Here is a 22,286-nt window from a genome sequence, read left to right as displayed (position 1 = left end):
TCGACACTCACGGAAGCAGCAGTCAAGAAATCAAACTTCTTGCGTTAGGCAAATCTGCTGTATGAGACCTTTTTAAAGTGTTCAAGTGCAAAGATGTTAGATTGAGGACTAAGGTGCACCTTACCCAAGCCATGGTGTTTTCAATAACCTCATATGCATGTGAAAGCTGGACAGTGAATAAGGTAGACCGTAGAAGAATTGATGCTTTTGAGTTATGGTGTTGGAGGAGAATATTGAAAGTGCCTTGGGCTGCCAAAAGAAACAACAGATTTGTGTTTTGTTCTGCTGTGCATAAGGTCGTTATGGGTCGGTACCGACTCAGCGGCACCTAACAACAACAACAACAACTCCTCTTCTAAAATAGTAGTATGGGATCGTTCTTTGATACTAGACAGTTTCCTTATGTGTCTGCTAGATAAAAGTAATAATCTTCACTTACAGCTTTCAAATAATTGTACAAAGCTTATTTCCTTTGTGAGTTCAGAATTTTATGTGTATTCTGATTCTTCTGTTTTTTGCATCTGGGCCTATGGTTTCTATTTCTGCAACTTACTTTTCTCTGTACTTTTTTGAGAATGTATTTTACTTAGCTAATTAATGCAGGTAGCTCCCAGGTTAAGAACATCTTTGACTTAACAGACTACTTCAATTTCCCCTTTAATATTATGTAAATTTGCCCTTACCTTGAAATGATTGAACAATCCCGATTGTTGTTAAGTGCTGTTGAGTCAGTTCCAACTCATAGCAACTTGTGTAGGGTTTTCCAGGTTGTCAGTGTTCGTGGGAGCAAATTGTTCATCACAGTCACTTTCACTTGCTACATGCACAGCTTTTAAATCGTTGAAAGGGCTTTTGAGCCTTTTATTGCATTAACCCAAAAACTAAACTCACTGCCATAGAGTCAATTTTAACTCATAACAAACTTACAGGACAGAATAGAAATGACCTGTGGAATTTCCAAGGCTGTAAGTCTTTACAGAATCAGACTTATTACCACCCCATCTGATTCTGTAAAGGTTGATTCAGACACCAACCTTTTGTTTAGTAGCTGAATGCTTAACCAACTGCACTACCAGGCTTCCTCTCTTTTATTAAAGTAAAGCTCAAAGACACAAGAAACAATCTTATTCATACCCCAGGGGCTGCCTGTGTATAATGATGTATTTTTCTTTGTAAAAAGCAAATTTGACAAATTGTTAAATCATTCGTTCATGTTATTCTGCAGTCTGTTTTCTTAAAAGCTCACATTTGTTGCCAAAAGCCTTTTTAAATTTGTTATACCTTCAGAGGTTTATAGTAGACATTTACTGTTCAATATTTTTGTGATTGTTGTATGTATGAAAATTAGTTGGCAACTTTCAGTTTCTCATAAAGTAAGTGTTTATATTCAATTTTATTACATAGGTGGTTTTTGTGGGGTTTTTATTCTGTTGTTAAATCACACATTTTACCAACATTAATTGATACATATTCAGAGATAACCTTTATATTACTTTTAAAAAGGAATTTGACTAGATAAATGGATCTGCTGCAGAAAAATCGGAGTATTCAGTCTCAGATGAAAACCATGTTATTTTAAATTATCAACATTTCCACTTCCAGCCCACACTCCTTATACATATATACAATGTGTACGCTTCCCTTAAAAAAAAAATCTTGCCCAGTCATACATACATAATACATCATATTTATAGATTCTTACAAAATGTTTGATATATAGCACTGTTCTTGATATATTCAAATGTATAGTGATATTTTAAAGTTCATAATGGATTTGCTGGTGTTGCTCTATAGGATAAGTTCTAGACTGCTTAACTGCAAGGTCATGGATTCAAACCCACCAGGTAATCTTAAACCTAAACTATATATGAGGTCCTTATGAGTCAGAACTGACTTAGCAACACTTAACAGCGTATCTGTAATGGAGAATAACATACCTCAGAAACCAAGGACTTCACTTATAATCCAGTTAACAAGTTTGTACATAAAAGTCAATTCCTAGTAAAGAACTGATGGTGGATTCCACAATTGATAATGTATATGGAAGCTCCGTATACACATAGTATATTGTTTTTCTTTTCACTGTTAGTACCAATTTTCTGTGACTAAAGTGATCAGATTATTTTCACTATTTTGTTCATTTAGAAGTTTGGGAAATGATTTGTATAGTAGAGAGATTTGACCTTTCTTTTATGTAGAGTCTGAGATTTGTTTTAGGAAAGTATACAGCCTTAGAATGTTATGTTTAAAATAAACCTTTAAAATGCGAAGCAAGGGGACAAAAATGAAGTGCTATAGAGACCATTTTGTATCAGTTGTCTGCTTTCACGTGTATAAAAATAATTCTGAAATCATCTCTTTAATTTACAGCATTTGGCCCTGGCTAATTTCTCTTCTAAATAGTTTCCATCCCCATGAAGAGGATCTCTCCAGTACTAATGGTAAGGAATACCCTAACCTTGTATTGTTGATGTTGTCCAGCACTAATGGAAGGTTGTAGGCCAGAGATAAATAAGGGAGTTTTTCAGTGTTATTTGTAAAAATATATGTTTAGTTTTGTTTGTTGGGCTTAAGAATCTGTATCTCACAAGTGAATTTGAGCTCTCTACACTGATTAAATTTAGAGTTAAGGATGCTGTAGCCTTATGGACTTCTGTAAAAGTTACTGTAGATGTAGTATTCTGAAGAGTTCTTTGGCAACTTATTCTCTTATTTAACTACATTTGAATAGGCAAAAGGATTCCAGAGTGTGCAATACCGTCACATTCTTTCCACCTTCTTCCTTTCCTCTTCTTACAAGGAAAAAAATAATAATAAAAGGAATTGGTGTGACCAGCATTACTCATCAAAGTGTAATATCTATTCATTGTAGAAATTTGAGGGTATAACAAAACCAATTACCTATAGTTCTTCCCACAAAGGCGCTTTGTACTATTCATGTTATAGTATATATATATATATATATATATATATATATATATATACACACACACACACATATACATACACACATCTTCATATGATTGGTGTCAGAGGTTTGTACCTGCTTTTTAAATTTAATGCTGTATCATTAGCATTTCCTTTGTCATTAAACATTTTGAAAACATGGTTTTTATTGGCTGTATGACATCCCATCTAATGGATGTGCCATAATGCAGTTAATCATTTCTCCATTGCTGTAAATCTCTACTGAACAATCTCTAACTTGACTATTTCCCTTCTATTAGATCAGTGCTCTTTAAGTGTGAATCTATAAATGACTCACCTGGCATCTTGTTGAAATGCAGTTTGATTCAGTATGCGTAGGGTTATGCCTAAGATTCTGCATTTATTACAACTTCCCAGGTGATGTAAATGTTGTTACTCAGTACTTAGTAACCAGAAGATAGACAGTCTAAGCTTTTGGATTACTGGACCCAAAGTTATAATTTTAAGAGTACTGATTCAAAATAAATCCATCAACCTCTTCAACACTGAGTATTAGACTTGTGTAGAACTCAAAGGTAACATAACAGAGCTCTTAACAGGTGAGTTACTTTATCAGAGCTACTGGGAAAAGCAAAGAACTGGGAGCATTAGAGATCATTGTTTCTATATAGAAGATAGTCATTTTGAGCAGAAGTAAAATGTTTACAAATGTTGGTTTCTTTCCTTCTCTAGCCACCCCACTTCCAGAAGAGTTTGAGTTGCAAGGATTCTTGGCTTTGAGACCTTCTTTCAGGTGGGTGGCAGCTGAAGGAGGCGATTGCAACAGGAAATCAGTCAGGTTTAGAGAAAGTGCTGTTATATCTCAGCTGTGTCTCATTTTCTTAACAACTAGTAAGTAATGAAAGATGTTGTTGTTGAAAATAGATTTGTATATGTCCTGCCTTTTATTCTGGTTTAATATCAATACTAAGCACTTAGAAGCAAGGAGTGAAAAGAAAATTACTTCTTCAAGTGATATATATTTACTGAGGTCTACCTTTACACCATTCTTGAAATTAGAGGGCAGATGTTTAAAAATAAAAAATAAAAAAAGGAAAACAAATGTAAACCAGAGGCTATTCCTTGATTTTTTTCTTATTTTCTCTTTTCATATCAATAGTAATGATAAAGCTTGTTATAAGCACTGAATATTTTTAATCTACATTGCATCTCTTGTATCTCTGGATAGAGTTCTGAGCTCTCAGTAGAAGTAGTTCTAGGACTCACACTGCTCCTTAGGACCCATTTCATGGTAGTTAGAAATTAAGCATTTCTAGAAAATTGATATAAATTCCAAGAACGTTAGTCAGATGGAAATTTTAATGCAATTAGTAGTAGACTTTAGAGATTTTGAGTTTTCCATTCTCTTACTGAGTTTTGATTTTGAGTTTTACATTTATCTTATTGTATGTCATTAACCCCTTATTATCTCCTCACTCTGAACAGACACTTTCCAATTCAAAGACAGCTTATGCTGCGATAAGATAAGCAAGGTCATTTTAAACCACTAGGTTGGCAGTTCAAACTCATCCCCCATTCCTTGGAAACCCTATTTAAGGTCGCTAAGTTGGAAATGACTCAGTGGCACTTAACAACAATAACAACACCTTCACTGTAATCTGTTTTCTCAAATGTCCTATGTGTGTTTTCCCTCTTATTTATAAGGAATGCCCTTTTGACATCTGTTGTTGTTGCTAAGTTCCCTAAAGTCGATTCTGACCCATAGCAATCCTGTATAGGGTTTCCAAGAAGCAGCTGGTGAGCTTGAACCACCAACCTTGTAGTTCAAACGACTTTGCAGTCTGGCACATTAACACACAGCATCACACCAGGACTCCTTTTTGCATCTAACCTTTCCTAAAAGTCATTGACTCCATCCTTTCCTACTTTCCAAAGAACCTTGCTTCAGCTGTTATTCTGTCTTGCATTTCCTTTGTGTGTGTGTGTTATTTCTTAATAATCAGCTATTTCCCTTTAGCCTAGTAATATTCAAGGTTGTCTTATTCTTTTTTTTTTTTTTTTAAGTTTTTATTGTGAATTTTGTAATAGTTTACGTGGGATAACATTAGCTGTACATTCATGTTATTGTATATCATTTCATTGCCATGGATATAGTCCCGTCCATGCATCATCAACCAACCAAAGGGGGAACACCCTGTGAGCCTGCCCCTCGGTCGTCAGCACACAGCCTCTTTCCCTCCCTAGGTATAGAGTCACCAGCCACTCCATCTTTTCACATCATCATCTCTGCCTCCATCTGTAGTGTCACTGCTTCTCTGGGCGGGGTCCTGCACTCTGCTTTTCTCTCTTGATGGTCCCAGGGACCTCCATTCCTCTCCTTTTACTACAAAACGTGTATCTTTACATTTCCAGTCCTCACAGTCAGTCCTGATAGCAATTATTCACTTTTGTACCACAGGAGTCATATATACTTTTCTTTTCCTAACCCTAACGATCAGTCTCTTTCACTCTTTCTTTTGTACTGCATGTTTCTGAATTGCTGCTCACTAAGATTGTCTCGTTGCTCTTTCCTTCCTGCTTTCTACATTCTCTTTGGTGAAGAGATCCATCTCCTAGGTCTTAAGCTTTCATCTCTTGGGTGATTCGTCCCAGATCTTATATTCTGATTTCTCTTTGTGAACTCTTATGTTTAAGAATCTTATCTCCATACACATTTCAAACCTCTCATATGACCAAAAGAGCTTGCATTTTCCTATTTAGTAGCCAGCAAAAACACGTATTACTGTATTTCCTATTTGTGTTTGTGACATTCACTTACATATGACAAAGCTAGAAATTAGAAAAATTCTTATTTCCATTAATCTTCCTCACCAACTCTTTGTAATTCTGTGTACCAAATGTCTCTTAGACCCATCTCCTCCCTTGTTGTTGTTATTATGTGCCATGGAGTTGGTTCTGACTCATAGCGACCATGTACAGGGTTTCCAAGACTATAAATCTTTACAGGAGCTGACAGCCTCATCTTTCTCCCGTGGAACAGCTGGTAGTTTTGAACTGCTGACCTTGCGGCTCTCAGCCCGATTTGTAACCACTATGCTACCAGAACTTCTCCTCCTCCCTTGTATTTCCCCCAATTGAGACTTCTCTCACTTTTTTCCTTGGAGTATTAAACTCACTGCTGTTAAGTCAGTTCTCACTCGTAAAAGCCCACAGGACAGAGGAGAACTGCTCCATAGGGTTTCAGAGGCTATAACTTTATAAAAGCAGATTACTTCATGTTTCTCCTTCGGAGCAACTGGTGAGTTCAATCTGTCAACCTTTCTGTTAGCAACCCAGTGCTTAACCTGCTGGATCAACAGGGGTCCTGCACTCTTCCTAGTTCATCTTTTATTTAACCCTAAGAAATGATAACCCCATTTCAAAGGCTTCTTCTTAATTAACCTCTCTGCTTATAGTCTCTCTTCCTCTATCCCATTTCTTCTCTGCCTCAAAGTTAACATTTAAAGTAAGTGCTGTGTGTGTGACAAATATAAAACTTCAACTTATCCATCCTGCTGCACCCCAGTTTTTCCAGACTCCGATGTCTAAGTTCCATGTGTCAAACTCTTAGTTTTTCAGCTTTATATTCTGCCACTATCCCCCCACCCCCACCCCCTTGCCAACAGTACTACACGTACATACATATATTTTCCTATTTGTGGATGTTGTTTTTAACTGCCATTAAGTCAATTCCAACCCATAGTAACCCTGTAACAGTTTCTGAGGAGCTACCAGGTGACTTTGAACTGCCGACCTTGTGGTTCAAACTGACCTTACAGCCAGGTGCTTATCCTACAACGCCATACCAGAATAACTCTATTTTTGTTCCTCAAACCTTTGGTTGCAGCTATGCCTGGAATATAACCTTTTCCCCGCACCCTTTTGCTTGCCCACTAAGCACTTACACATACCTGTAAAGGTCTAACTCAGGTATTATCTGTGAAACCTTTCCAGGCACTATTAGAAGGAATAAACTCTTTATCTGTACTTCCTTATTTTTTTGCAGAGTGTTTATCATGATATACATCACATTGACGTATTTGGTCCTTAAAAGTAGGGACTTTTTAATTTGTTTTGTGTCCTCAACATCTAACCTCTCAATTCTTAGATCGTATGGGGAAAAGATACTGTGTTAAGGATAGATTATTACTGTTTATCAGACTAAACATCACATAGACTCAGTATTTCCATCATCCTTTCATGTATTGGAATTAATTAATTTCAATTAATTACTTTAATTACAGGGTATTTATAAAACTTATACAATTAAAAGACCATCTTTACTAATAAAAATTTGTGGTTTATTTGAAATCCTCAGAAAATGAAGTATAACTGAAAATACTGCATTACATTTATTATTTTACGTATGTCTTTTCATCCTTGCTTCATTGTATTTAAAATCTTTGGGAATATAAATTCAAACAAATACAGTTGAGTACGTCAAGCTGCTTAGCTGCATGGGAAATACCTGGAGCCACTGCTGTCAATAGGTTATCTTTTTTTGTTGACTGGAAAATATCTCTAAATTCTTTAATTTGCAATGTCAATTTTAGGAACTTGGATTTTTCCAAAGGCCACCAGGGTATTACAGGAGACAAAGAGGGTCAGCAACAACAAATACGGCAACAGCGTTTGATCTCTGTCGGCAAATGGATTGCTGATAATCAGCCAAGGTACACCATAGGACCTCTGGTCTCTTCCTTTAATCTTATCAGGTGCAGTACACACAAAACACCCCACAACATATATTTTGTTGTTGTTAAGTGTCATTTAGCAGTCCAGTGCTAATCCTACCACCACCACACTAGGACCCCACATGTATTTTAGACAGGGGGATAAGCACTAGACCACAGCATTGATTTGAACCACAAGGTCAGCAGTGCAGACTTATTAGCCGTTCCTTGGAAACCTTATACAGGGCTGCTATGATCCCTGCTGAGAATTTCCCTTTCCACCCTAGTGATAAGCACTGGATTGCTAATCACCAGGTCTGCAGTTCAAGCTGACCAGCTTCTCTCAGAAACGCCATACAGGGTCACTATGAGTCAGAACAGACTCGACAGCAATGCCGTAGATGTGCTGAGTCAGGATTTTAAAAAGATCAACAGGTGATTCTTCTGTTTGCAATTATGTACATGAGTTACTTTCTAATTCAGTACATCTAGGGTGGAAAGGCTCTGGTAGCGTAGTGGTTACGAATCAGGCTGCGAACCACAAGGTCAGCAGTTTGAAACTACCAGCTGCTCCGCGGGAGAAAGATGAGGCTTTCTGCTCCCGTAAAGATTTACGGCCTCGGAAACCCTGTACAGGGTCGCTATGGGTCGGAATCGACTCGACGGCACTTAACAACAACAACAACAGGGTGGAAAGGCAGGCACTCTGGTACCTTAGTGGTTACGAATCAGGTTGCTAACCTAATGGTCAGCAGTTCAAAACTACCAGCCGTTCCGTGGGAGAAAGATGAGGCTTTCTATTCCCATAAAGATTTACAGCCTTGGAAATCCTATGCAGGCTCGCTATAAGTTGGAACCAACTCCACAGCACATAACCACCACCACCAGGGTGGAAAGGAAAATTCTCAGCAGGGGTCAAAATGGAATGAATTGGTTTGAAGCCTTATTGCTAGTTCAAAATGTTGGTACTATTTACATTCATACTAAATTATGACCCTAGTAACTATAATACACTCTTTGCTTAACCTTTTTTCCAAATTTCACTGCCTATAGGGAATAATTGGTTTTAGCTCCTTATTTATCATGACCGTCTCTCATTTATAAACATCTGTTTAAGTCTCACTAAATTGTGTGATCACAGTAATGGTGATTTGTGTTGGCAGGAATATGGGAGTTATTTTAAGTCAGGATAGATCAGGAAGGAAGTGATTGTAGTTAAGTGCTGTCAAAAATCAGTTCCAGCTCATAGTGACGACCCTGTTTAGGGTTTCAAGGAGTGGCTGGTGTATTTGAACCGCTGACCTTGTGCTTCAAACTAACCTTGCGTTCCAGTGCTTAGTTAAATGCAAAGCAGCTGTCATAGTTGGTATTTGGGTGTCAGATAGGTTGAGTTCAGTTTCTAGTACCACTTCTCAAGTGTGTGTCCTTGGGATCTCCCTTGTGTATTGTCAGCTCTTCAGAAACACTAGCCTACCACTTACCCATTTTGCATTTAGATTCCTGTTATAATGTAGGTACTTAAATGACAGGATGTTTGAATTAACACCTTAGGTTCAATTCCCACGCTTATAAAATAGGAACGCTATGTGGTTAGTTCCCTTGTAGGACATGTTCAGTGCCCGTAAATGTAGTTGTAGTTATTAGAAAACATCTTGGCCAGGGAAATGTATGTGATGATGTTAATTATTGTATGAGACTCTGAATTTCTAGATAATTACTCTTTATGTTAACTGAATTTATATTCTTTTATGTCCTGCTTTTCCCATAGTCTTTAGAGCCACAAATACACTTGAGTGTTGGATCCATACACAGTTCAGTTGTTACTGTTTTTTAGGTTTATGTTTTTTATATGTGGATTTATCTTTACTCTTTTTAGGCTGATTCAGTGTGAAAATGAGGTAGGGAAATTGTTGTTTATCACAGAAATCCCAGAGTTAATACTGGAAGACCCCAGTGAAGCCAAAGAGAACCTTATTCTTCAAGAAACGTCTATAATAGAGTCAGTGTCTGCAGACGGGAGCCCAGGACTGAAATCAGTGCTGTCTTCAGGCCGAAATCTAAGCAACAGCTGTGACTCAGGAGAGAAACCAATGGTCACCTTCAAAGAGAACATTAAACCACGAGAAGTGAACAGAGACCAAGGAAGAAGTTTTCCTCCCAAAGAGGTGAGAAGGGACTATAGCAAAGGAATAACTGTAACTAAGAATGATGGAAAGAAGGACACCACCAAGAGGAAAACTGAAACCAAGAAATGCACCTTAGAAAAGTTACAGGAAACAGGAAAGCAGAATGTGGCAGTGCAGGTAAGCTGTATTTGAACTGTAAAGCAGGTTGAGGAAGACACACACAAAAGGCAAGATTTTTCATTTTGTTCTTCAGAGCCTTGAGAATTGGCTGTTCTGAATGCTTCAGTGCATTCTTTAAACCCAGGATATGTGTTGTAGAGCTGTGGTAGAAACTTACTTCATCAAGTCTTAGGAATTTTAATATGAGCAGGAAAAATCTCAGCCTGCTTGACATTTTTTGCCAACCCCACCAGTTTAGTTTAAGTGGTTTGAAATAACCAGTAGCAGAGCCAACAGTTCTACCAAGATTTATTTCCTTTGGAGGGTGTAGTTCTCATTGGTATAATTTCATAGTGGAGTCCTGGTGTGGTGTTGTAGGGTAAGCACTGGACTACTAACCACAAGGTCAGCAGTTCAAACCCACCGGCTGCTCCTCAGAAATCCCGTACAGGGTTGCTGTGAGTCAGATCACACAACAGCAACACTGCTATAATGGGAGTTGGGTCTTTTATAGATCCTGTTGAGTCAAAAGAATATTAAACCTCTACAGGTTTTTACTTTTTCAGATTTTCTGTACAAAATAATAGGTTATTAGACTATGATAAAAGGTTCTTTTCTTGACATACCTGTCCTAGCCAGTAGCATTATGTCACTTAAATGTTATCCTGGCTCATGAGAATTTGTAGTTCTTTTCCCGGGAAAATGTTTCATTATTCATGACTTGGGTGTTTTTGTACTTTTCTAAAGAGATACATAGGATTTCATTTATAAATAGAAAGTGTCTTTACTCTGCACTGGTAATTGGCTTGATTTATTTTAGTGACCATGTGATTTTTTTCACACATTTTGGCAAATGTATTTGCTTGCAGTAGACACAAGGAGCCTTACGTGATTGAAGACTACTTACAAATAAATAGTTACTTTCAAAATGTTTCCCTAATATTTTTGATTTTGAGAAAAGGAGAAATAAAATCAGCTCCATCTAAAGATCAATAGTAGGGAGAGAAACAGAAAAAAAAACCACACACACACACACACACACACACACACACAAAAACGATAGAAACTGAGAAAAGACATGCAGAAAGACATGCTGGGAAAAGGAAAGGAAAAAGCTAAACGAACTAGAAATCCACTAGAAACTAGTGTTTAGGATTAAATGCCCAGCATTCCTGCTTGCCCTGCTTCCATTTTCTATAGCTGCCTCATACTGAAAATAAAATTTTTCTGGTCCCTCATCCGTATCTATCTCAGATATGCTTATAGATGGTTAAAGAAAGCCAAACACCACCCTCTCTGAACCTCATCTCAAATTTACTGTAAATGCAGCCTAGTTTCCTCATCTTGTCTAACTGATGGGGAGGCAGGCACTTATACTGAGAAATGCACATGGCATTTACTTTTCTCTGTCTCCATAGATCTCATCTCAGGGCCTGCTCCTGGCTACTACTATTCATTCTGAGGGGTGGAGGGCTTCAGGGGGGTGCAGTGGAGAGCACCTGGGACGGCCTGGTGAAATTAACTCAAGGCTCTCAACTGTGGGTTAATAGTAATTATTAATTTATCTGTGATTACAATACAAAGGGTCATGGGCCCTCTAAGATCATAGGGAGGGTTTTGTGTCTAGTTTCTTGGCGTCACATGTCTCATTTATACAACAAATAGCTTCTAGGACCTTTCCATATTTGGTCTTCCCATATTTGGTGTTTTTATAATTCTGTAAAAGAGAAAGTCTTACATTTGTAAAACTAAGCCCTTATATCCTTGTCAGCAATTAAATAATGTGGTTTGGATTTTCCATTTTTAATTAAGGTGAATTTAAGTATCTGTAGTATATACTTTTGGAGTTGGGCATAATGGGAGTGTTAAATATTTTGTCAGAGTAAGGTACATCTTCCTGAGACATTTGTTTCAGTTTATTACATTTTGCTTCTGTTGCTCATAGGTAAAATCCCAGGCAGAATTAAGAAAGACTCCAGTGTCTGAAGCCAGGAAAACACCTGTAACTCAAACCCCAAGTCAAGCAAGCAACTCCCAGTTCATCCCCATTCATCACCCTGGAGCCTTCCCTCCTCTTCCTAGCCGGCCAGGTAAATGGATTTGTAGTCATTTTTTCTACTTAAACCTGTCTGTAGGAACTTATAGTCTTCATTCATGAACTAATGTATATTCTAGAGGAGTAATATTACTACATCTTAAAGCTTGATGTTCCCCAATGCTTACTAAATGGTTTTGATCCATTTCCTTGTAGTTTATATATAAGAGGGCTTCAAAAAATGTGTGGAAAATGGAATTAAAAGATAATGACATTTCTCCACCATCGTTTTGAAGCCCCCTCATACAAGTTCATATTTGTTATGAAGAGAATGCCTTCACTAGACAGGACTTCTAAGAAGTCACCTTTAGCACAGCCTGATTCTTTCTGTGGATAGAAGGAAAATAGCCATTGGTTTTACTGCGTTCTTGAAATTAAAGTTAAAACTGATAGTATGGTTGAGCCCCTACTACTCTTGTAATTTGTTAGATGAACCCTCTACCCATTTAAAAAAATTTTAAAATACTTTTTTTTTTCCTTTTCTTTGCTATATTTCTTTAAACTAAAGTTGTATTCTTCTGTTTTGAAGGGTTCCCGCCCCCAACATATGTTATCCCCCCTCCTGTGGCATTTTCTATGGGCTCAGGTTATACCTTCCCAGCTGGTGTTTCTGTCCCAGGAACCTTTCTTCAGCCTACAGCTCACTCTCCATCAGGAAACCAGGTGCAAGCTGGGAAACAGTCCCACATTCCTTACAGCCAGCAACGGCCCTCTGGACCAGGGCCAATGAACCAGGGACCTCAACAATCACAGCCACCTTCTCAGCAACCCCTTACATCTCTACCAGCTCAACCAACAACAGCACAGTCTACAAGCCAGTTGCAGGTTCAAGCTCTAGCTCAGCAACAACAGTCCCCTACAAAAGCTATGCCAGCTTTGGGGAAAAGCCCTCCTCACCACTCTGGATTCCAGCAGGTACCTTTCAGCTGTGTGTACTGTTACACGGAAATGGAGTTGGGGGTGGGGGGTGATACTGAAATTATTCAGCATTTGGTCACTTTAAAATACTTGCTTGAAGCATTGAGACATTTCTTGCCTAGACTTGTAATGAATATGGGAATACAAAAGTGTTCTCTCTGCTGTTGAGTAAAGTTCAGATGTTTTCCTTCTTACCTATCTCAAGGAGAATACTTTATATCCTAACATTTTTTGTTGTTAATCAGTTACGTAGAAAAAAGTATTTTCTGTAAATAGTTTTCTCCTGTTTGAACGTAAACTAGAAAAGGGAAATTGAACTGTGTGTGATCTTTATGAATTGTTAAATAAGCTATGGTGCCAACTTAAAATATTGTCATCCCTACAGCTTTTTATGTATGAGGGGGCAAACACACACAGAATCATTCATTAAACCTCTTAAATAGTTGGATTAAAAGAACATGAGTTCAGATCCACACTCTGTTCCCAGAAAGCTCTTTGTAATGAAAACCCCAAAAGGCAAAGGAAGCTGCCTCTTTGTTTAGGGTTTTATTGGTTATAAAATTTTCAAGTTCATTCTGTGATTTCTGATTGTTGAGTGTAAGTAACACTGCATTTTATCCTCCTTTTAATGACAGGCATCTCTTTTTTAAGTACCAACAGGCAGACCCCTCCAAACAACTGTGGAATCCCCCTCAGGTTCAAGGCCCATTAGGGAAAATCATGCCTGTGAAACAGCCCTACTACCTTCAGACCCAAGACCCCATAAAACTGTTTGAGCCCTCATTGCAACCTCCTATAATGCAGCAGCAGCCTCTAGAGAAAAAAATGAAGCCTTTTCCCATGGAGCCATATAACCACAATCCCTCAGAAGTCAAGGTCCCAGAATTCTACTGGGATGCTTCCTACAACATGGCTGATAACAGAGCTGTCATGGCACAGCAGGCAAACATGGACCGCAGGGGCAAACGGTCACCAGGAGTCTTCCGACCAGAACAGGATCCTGTGCCCAGGATGTCATTTGAGGTGTGTGTTCTTTCCTGTCATGAAGCCATTTGAAGCTAGGTCTGAGGCAGCCTGCCTTTTATAAAGCTCTCTCCAGTTCATTAGTGTTAACGAGTGCCTCTAAGTAAGTGGTGCATCTCTCCAACGGCATGCAGTAGGTTTGAGTTTGGGGAACAGAAGTCTTCTGTAACTGATTGTGAACTGCAGTGGTCTGGCGGTGACATTGTGTGCAGAAATCTCTTAAATCTGATTTTTGAGAATTCTGAGACAATGAGTTCCTCTCAGTTTTGGGCTGAATCATCTAAGTTTTAAATAGGCTTACAAAGTGTTTAAGCAACTGTCTTTCTGAGAGGAACAAAATCGGCCAGTTAACTTGAACAGTGAAGGTCCTTGTCTTTCACTTTTTATCATTGAGGAACAGGTGTGTTTGTAATGTTCAAAACAGTTTTTCTGTTTTATTAGTACATGATATGCTAATCACTTTACCACTTTGCATTGTTTTGCTTGCTAGCCAAGTTAACCTTTTACACTCTGTCCATATTTTTGTCCTTTCTACTCTTTGTGTCTCTCTCGGTGTCTGTGTGCCACCTCCTGTCTGCATACACTGCATTTCCCACCACTGACCACGGTTCCCCTTTGACTTGAGTTGCCTTCATCAGCCTAATCATGCTACTTACTCCTTTGTGCTTTTCTTTTGTCTTCCCTTATTGCATCTTACTGTGCTCCTTTCTATCACTAGGACCCCAAGAGCTCCCCTCTGCTTCCTCCGGACCTGTTAAAGAGTCTGGCTGCCTTGGAGGAAGAGGAAGAGCTGATTTTTTCTAACCCTCCTGATCTTTACCCAGCTCTGTTGGGGCCTCTCGCCTCTCTTCCTGGACGGAGTCTCTTTGTATGTATTTGGCATAATTCTGCTTCTTGCTCTAACCCCAACTTCTTTTCTAAGGTTTAGTAGTACTTGAAATAGATGGTTTCTTCTTTCTGGGGCTACCATTCTTTAAAGAGATGTAAAACACATTTCCTGATGGCCCAAAACCCAACCAAATAAACCAGCCCGACTTACAGCAACTCTACAGGACGGAAGAGAACTGCTCCATAAAGGTTCCAAGGCTGTTACCTTTACCAAAGCAGACTACCTTGTCTTCTCCCACAGAGCAGCTGGGGGATTTGGACCACCAACATTTTGGCTAGCTACCAAGCACTGTATCCACTGCACCACCAGGCTCCTTTGGTCCATATTAACCCAAATGGGAATAGAACATGGCACAGTGTTTCTGACTTCATAGATCCCCCCCACATCTTGGTATGTGTTAGCCTAGAAGCAACTTGCAGGGCTGTTCACACACAGTATGTGATTCTGGCAAATTAATTAATTTTTCAGGTACCATGTCCATCTGGACCCAAATTTCAAGTGTCATTTAATCTTGCGTAGAAAGCAAGTTTTCTCCTCAAATATACTCAAAATACAAAAGGAAGTATGTTCTGGGTTTTTCAAATCAACATTAAATAGTATGTGGCCTCCATGTTTGGCTAACTGAACCCAGGAAAAGCCCAGCTCTGAATCCGGAGCCTGATTCATGAACAGTCTGAGAGAAAATGCAGGGCGTGTTAAACTGTTAAATGAGTGAATAACTAGGGTGACCTAAAATCTAAGAATTGATCAGTGGAATCTTTTTAAATTGATCTTAGAGAACACAGCTTGCATTTCAAAGAGTATCATTGTATGTACTCTCATAAATGTTTGCATTGTTTTAAGAAAGGTGGAGGCTATAAAAGATGGGATGAAATATAGGCGCTATGAGTTTTCCCCCTCACCTCACTTCATCTTAATACATAAAAAGTTTCCAGTTTTGCTTTATTGTAATACCTTTCCCACAAACACAAGCAAGGAAACCAAAGATGCATCCTAGGAGAAATAACAAGCTTAATGGCTGTTCTGACAGTAGCTGCTGTCCTGGCCCCTGAAGTTCCTGTAAGGTAGAATTTGCCTGGGTGAGTGTACCAGTAGTGTCTTCCCTGATTAGCAGAGCTAAGTGCTCCTTTAGAACGAGAATGATAGAGTGCCATGGCTGAGTAGGACTAGTGAAGTCCAGCTTGCTACACTGTTGCCTCTACGTATTTGCCTTTCTTGTTGCTTTTACTAGGGTGGCTTTAGGGACTTATTATAGTGTCTCTTTGTTCACTCTTTGCCCATCACTTGATTCCTAGCATTCCAGCCCCTCCTCCTATTGGAAATAGAGCTGATAACAAGTGTGTGTTATCAATATATTATTGTGTGCAGAAGTTCTTTGCCTGTATTGTTTGTTGTTGTTAAGTGCCATCAAGTTGGTTCTGACCCATAGCAGCCCCATATAGGGTTTCTGAGGAGTGGCTGGTGAGCTTGAACCACCAACCTTGCAGTTCAAATTGACCTTGCAGTCCAGGTGTTAACCCACAGCACCACACCAGGCCTCTTTGCATGTAGTAGGTGTTTAATAAATGTTTTCTTAACTGACTCAAATGACAGGTGAACATTAGAGATTGAGCTCTTTTTATTTTTCTAATAGCTTTCTTAGGGCCAATAAATAAAAGTTGGACTTTTAGGAACTATTTTAGTATATACCACAAACAGCTGTTTAAGAGACATAAGTTTTTTTTCTTGTTTTTGAGAATGTTTAAAGTAGGACTAATCACGGGGGGGGCGTCCTGGAAACGTAACAGTTAAAGATTGAGCTTTAGGAAGTTTGAACCCATCTCCCAGCCACTGGGCTAGAGAAAAGCCCTGGGGAATCTGCTTCCATAAAGATTACAGCCTAGGAGCCTTTACGGGACAGTTCACCTCTGTCCTGTCGGACCCCTACGAGTTAAAATCAACTCAAGAGCACACACCAAAATAAAAAGTTGTCAAGGGCATTCCTGAAGTGTGTGCCTACTTACTCAGAGGGAGCATTTTCCAGACTTTCTGCCCTGCCAATCTCTTTGTGCTGGACCAGTAAAGTTTGACTCACCTGTAGCATGTGGCGCTTAGCCAGTTAGATGGTATTAACGGGCTTGAATTTATGTCTTCTAAGCCTTACAATATACACCACAGGCCCTGTGGCACAAATGTGCTTAAATGGTGGTGCTTTACTTGGGTTCTGTAGCATTTTAAGATGTCTGTTAGGAAATGGAAGGCATATTCTAACTGCTTTTTTTTCCCCCCTGGGGCTTTGAAGAAATCCTTATTGGAGAAGCCCACAGAACTCATGTCACATTCATCTTCTTTCCTGTCCCTCACTGGATTCTCTCTCAATCAGGTAGGTGAGCATTTAAGATGGCACCTGCATTGTGCTTTTATTGGAAACTGTAGTAAAGAGGGAAAGAATTCAGGTTCCTTGAGCACATTTGAAATTTCACTTCATTTACTGATATTTTCTTTCCCATTATATTTCAGTCCAGCTGTTCTCCTTTTTCCTTCCCCTTCCATATATTGATGTTTTCCAGATACATGATTTTACCCTCTCTGTCTCAGATTAAAGTGAACTAGAGACTTTTTTCATTACATTAGCTTCTTATTAATAATGAAATCTTTTTAGGTCTTTGTTGTTCAGCCTAAGAAATAATTCGCGTTTTTTTTTTTCAAGCCTGAGTGATTTATAGAGGGTGAGAAAGCAAAAGGGAAAGAGAATTTCACACAACATTTTTTTAAAACAAAGGAAACCTTCAGAAGTATATCAAACGGAAAAAAGTATAAGGTGAATCAAGCATCCTTGGAATGAGTTTATAACTTGGCTGTTTATTGTCTTTCAGGAAAGATACCCAAATAATAGTGTGTTCAATGAGGTATATGGGAAAAACCTGACAACCAGTTCCAAAGCAGAACTAACTCCCGCAATGGCCCCCCAGGAAACGTCCTTGTACTCTCTTTTTGAAGGGACACCGTGGTCTCCATCACTTCCTGCCAGTTCAGGTATTAATTGGTCTTTATAGTTATTGCATTTGATGTGTACTCAAATTAATTGAATTATTATGACTTTGTATCTAAATGTTAAGGGCTGTCAAGTTGGTTCTGACTCATTGCAATCTATATAGGGTTTTTGATGTGTACTCAAATTAATTGAATTATTATGACTGTATCTAAATGTTAAGGGCTGTCAATTGGTTCTGACTCATTGCAATCTATATAGGGTTTTTGAGTAGCAGCTGGTGGGTTTGAACTGCTACCTTGCATTTCAAATTGACTTTGCATCTAGTGCTTATCCTGCAGTGCCATACCAGAACTCTGGGAATCTACTTGATAGCCCTTAACAACAACAAACATGAAGTAACTTTTAAAAGAAAATGGAGTCTCGGTGTGGCGCTGTGGGGCTAATGCCTCAGACTACAAAGTTGTTTGAACTGCAAAGTCAGTGGTTCAAGCTTACCAGCTGCTCCTTGGAAATCCTATACAGGGTAGCTATGGGTCGGAATCGACTCGACAGCACTTAACAACAAAAGAAAACAGAAAACTTGATGAGCTCATTTATGTAATGCTACTAGAAAAGTTTTGTACATTATCAGTAGCCAGCAGTTGTAAGGAAGAAAAATATGGGTTCTTAATTTACAAAGTGTATGATTTCAAGCTGGTTTTATTTTTGTTTATAGATGTTCTTGCTTTGCATGGGAAGTTGCACTTTTTAAAATGGAGATTTTTTTTTCATAACGTTTTCTAAATTTGATCTGATGCAATAGTAATTCTTCAGGATTATTGTTGTGTTGTAAAGTGCCGTGGAATTTGTTCTGACTCACAGTGACCTTTTATAGGGTTTCCGAGGGGCGGGTGAATTTGAACCTCCAACCTTGCAGTTCAGACCAGCCTTGCGGTCCAGTGCTTACGCTACAGTGCTGCACCAGAATCAGCAATTCTATTTCTGTTAGAGAAGACCAGCAGACACTTATCTGAAACAAATGTGCCAGAATAGTGTATGCAATTGATCAAAAGTGTCTCCTGTTTAGTTTTTTCATTTATTTGTGTTTGTGTGATAAGACAGATTAGTGTAGTGTATCTGGCAGGTTCAAACTGAGGGCTGTTATTTTACCGTTTCTTTTAGTAGAGTTTTCAAGTGATCAGGTCTATGGTATGTTTGCGAAACTCATCTTATCCCTTTAATTTCCTATGTTATTTTATAATAGATCACTCAACACCAGCCAGCCAGTCTCCTCATTCATCCAATCCAAGCAGTTTGCCAAGCTCTCCTCCAACACACAACCATAATTCTGTTCCATTCTCCAACTTTGGACCCATTGGGACTCCAGATAACAGGGATAGGAGGATCGCAGATCGATGGAAAACAGATAAGCCAGGTGAGATCTGGATTTCAATGCATTAGCAAAAGTGAAGTATCTTGCTCTGTACTTCCCTGATGCAAAACCTGGCGGCACAGTGGTTAAAAGAGCTCGGCTGCTAAACAAAAAGTGGTTAGTTTGAACCCACCAGCTTACTCCATGAGAGGAATATGTGGCAGTCTGTTTCCACAAACATCACAGCCTTGGAATCCCTATGGAGTAGTACTCTGCCTTGTAGGATTACTATGAGTCAGAGTCGCCTCAACAACTGTGGGTTTGGATGATCCTTCCCTGGGCTTGGTCACTTGACAATGAAGATGTGCCTTCTTGAATTCTGCTTATCTCTTTTCATCCTCTAGCCATGGGTGGGTTTGGCATTGATTATCTCTCAGCAACTTCATCCTCTGAGAGCAGTTGGCATCCGGCCAGCACTCCAAGTGGCACATGGGCAGGCCATGGCCCCTCCATGGAGGATTCCTCTGCTGTCCTCATGGAAAGTCTAAAGGTGAGTGAATTCAGAAACAGGAATTCTCGCAGCAACAATGTCTCCATTCTACCACATCAATAGCTCGGCTTTTTCTCTGAGGCACTCAGAAGAATTCTAGAAACATGGTGTGCCTTATAAATAAATTCTTGAATGGGATACTTTTTATCCCCCTCAAGTTGTAAATTCACTAGTGATAAAGCAGTATCTTCAGGGGATACAGAGGGTTTTGTTGTGTTCCAAGGCTGAGAAAATTCTAATTCATCTTGGAATATTTGAGTCTGTGTGTGATGAAATCAAAAAAGGGGATCAAATTTTAGAAATGTTTTATTTGCATAAAGCCTTTTATAGTAAAATGTCCTGTGGTACCACATAGCTGAGTTTTAGTAAAACTTTTTCTGAAGCATAGTGTCACTTTCTCTTATGTAAAGTAATACTCATGGGAACTAACTAGTTTTGAGAAAAGTCTTAAGTAAGGACTTTTTCAGATAGCTGGACTTGGGTAGAGTTCTTGGGACCTGTGCATTTATATTTAGCTGGGATTGAAAGCAGAGCCCTTGCAGACAGCCCCACATCTGCCCTGTGCTGTTTTTCAGTCGATCTGGTCCAGCTCCATGATGCACCCTGGACCTTCCGCTCTGGAGCAGCTGCTAATGCAGCAGAAGCAGAAACAGCAGCGGGGACAAGGCACCATGAACCCACCACACTGAGGCCAGAGCGGCAACCTGAGAACGAAGGTTCCATAAACCATGGCATGTTGGGCTTGCAGGACTGGCCCACACAGTCCCCTGCAGGTGGCAGCCCTCTTTTCTGTTCCTTGCTGTCAAGAGGGTGTAAGTGTTCCACCAGCCCGCTGAGTGTGCACGAAATGTCCGCAGTGCAACAAAAAGAAAAACCATCAGGAACTCTCCGTCCCCCCGGGGCCTTCCGGAGGGAGAGAGGAACTGCTGTTTGTCTCACTCAGTTACCTGACATTACTGCCTCTCACCTTCTCCATTGTGCATGTCCCCAGCCACATGGGAAGTGAAAGCTGAGAAGGAAAGGCAGATGGGAGAAGCCAATGGGAACTTCTCAGTCCTTTTTTCCTCGTTGGGGAATAAATAGGAATCCATTAATGATTGCTTTGCAGACTGAGAATGTAGTTGCAATTATTCCTGAACATCTTTTATTGTTATTACTCTCAGTAGTAAACTGTCACACTGAATTCTTCTGTACACAGATGTGCTTCTAGTCAGTGTGTAGAAGGAGAGCCCGTTCCCTGCTCCTGTGAGAGGTTGGCGGTGGCAGGATAGAGAATCTGGTCTCTCTGGCCAGTGGTCTCCCCTTTCACTCAGAAGGTTCTGGTAGACCCTGCCCTGGCCTGGAGACCCAGCAGGGAATGCCCTTCACTCTGTAGGTGCTCGAGCCCCAATCGAGGATGCAGTGTGGGTGGTGGTGCTGGGCTGGATTAGCAGGTGACTGCTGTAGGATTTTCAGTTAACGTCTTTGATTCCTGTACATTTTAGGGTAGCATAGCAAGCAGTCTGATCTGACAGAAGGCAGGCTAATCTGTCCATTCATGGCCTGATACATTTTAATAGGTAGAAGCTTTCAGTGTGGTTTTTGTTTGGTTGGTTTTTGTGCCCCCACCTTAATTACCACCCACCTCCTCGTGCCCTACCTCCATTGTTTTTTTTGTTTTGTTTTGTTTGCTCTATGCTGTATGCTAGTAATGGTTTTTGTTCCTGTTGTGTACAACATCTCACCAAGAAGCAACAGCCTGGGGTCCAGCAGTTGGGGCCCAAAGGACAGTGTAAAGAAGAAAGCAGCATCAGCGTCGCCCACAGAGGGGCCAGGCCCCTCCAGCTGCAGTCTCCTGACCCCCGTTGAAAGAGTGACACTCAAGGTAACAAGGACACGTTGCATGTGCTGCACAGAAGATACAACGTAGCCCATGGTGGAAACGGCGAAGGAAAGGGAAATAAACTTTTTATTTGATATTTATTAGGAGGAAAGAGGACTGAATTTTCTTGTGTAGAAAACAGAAGGACAGCATTTCTGTCGGTCATTTCCTGGAAGAGTCCCGTTTTAAGGGGAAATTATGGAAACAATCTAAATGTCCAGTTGCTGTATTCGTGGTAGGGCCTGTTTTCTGGGAGGTTTCTCCTTGTGTCTGTGTGGAGTGGGGGTGCACACGTGCCCCACTGCTCTCCTGGGGGAGGGGGTGGTCTGGATTGTGTGTGTGTTGTTAGGTTGGGCCTTTAGAGCTGGGAATGAGCTGCAGAGCAAAGCGTATCCAGGAGCCCTGCTTGTCACTGGAGGCTGGGCAATCCTGGCGATGAAAAGGAGGGAGATGAATGCTCACTGCTCTTCAGAAAGTGGTTGGAGCCCCCCATATGCTTACATAAATGCTCTTTTAGTTTGACATGGTGTTTGGGTTTTGTTTGTTTTTCAAAGGTCTGAAAGGGTGAATTCCCCCTCCCAGCCCAATGGCAGTATGAAACCCTTCGTGCTTCTTCTCCAGCCCCTCTGTGTCACCTGTCTCCTCACACCGCCTCCTTACCCGCCTCCCCGCCAGTGTGTGTGTGAGCTCTGCATTCTGG

General features: G+C 40.0%; 1 protein-coding gene across 3 annotated transcripts in view; it reads left to right on the top strand.

The window, feature by feature from the left end:
- SMG7 (SMG7 nonsense mediated mRNA decay factor) overlaps positions 1-20,741 on the top strand; it is a 113,915-nt gene extending 93,174 nt beyond the window's left edge. The window contains exons 10-22 of one of the 3 annotated variants that reach the window (XM_006872536.1): positions 2,371-2,441; positions 3,661-3,721; positions 7,521-7,640; positions 9,517-9,943; positions 11,871-12,015; positions 12,550-12,935; positions 13,590-13,961; positions 14,680-14,829; positions 17,132-17,212; positions 17,706-17,865; positions 19,068-19,238; positions 19,580-19,725; positions 20,301-20,741. In XM_006872536.1, the coding sequence (XP_006872598.1) occupies positions 2,371-2,441; positions 3,661-3,721; positions 7,521-7,640; positions 9,517-9,943; positions 11,871-12,015; positions 12,550-12,935; positions 13,590-13,961; positions 14,680-14,829; positions 17,132-17,212; positions 17,706-17,865; positions 19,068-19,238; positions 19,580-19,725; positions 20,301-20,414 (2,404 nt within the window). In that variant the 3' untranslated portion in view covers positions 20,415-20,741. The remainder of the gene's footprint in view (positions 1-2,370; positions 2,442-3,660; positions 3,722-7,520; positions 7,641-9,516; positions 9,944-11,870; positions 12,016-12,549; positions 12,936-13,589; positions 13,962-14,679; positions 14,830-17,131; positions 17,213-17,705; positions 17,866-19,067; positions 19,239-19,579; positions 19,726-20,300) is intronic. The other 2 variants (XM_006872537.1, XM_006872538.1) reach the window with 2 other exon arrangements.
- The last annotated feature ends 1,545 nt before the right edge of the window (positions 20,742-22,286 follow it).

This window comes from Chrysochloris asiatica, unplaced genomic scaffold (assembly GCF_000296735.1).
Source record: "Chrysochloris asiatica unplaced genomic scaffold, ChrAsi1.0 scaffold00203, whole genome shotgun sequence".
NCBI classification, from domain to species: Eukaryota; Metazoa; Chordata; class Mammalia; order Afrosoricida; family Chrysochloridae; genus Chrysochloris; species Chrysochloris asiatica.
Note: the sequence above shows the minus strand (reverse complement) of the source record. Positions and strands in the feature narration are given on the sequence as shown.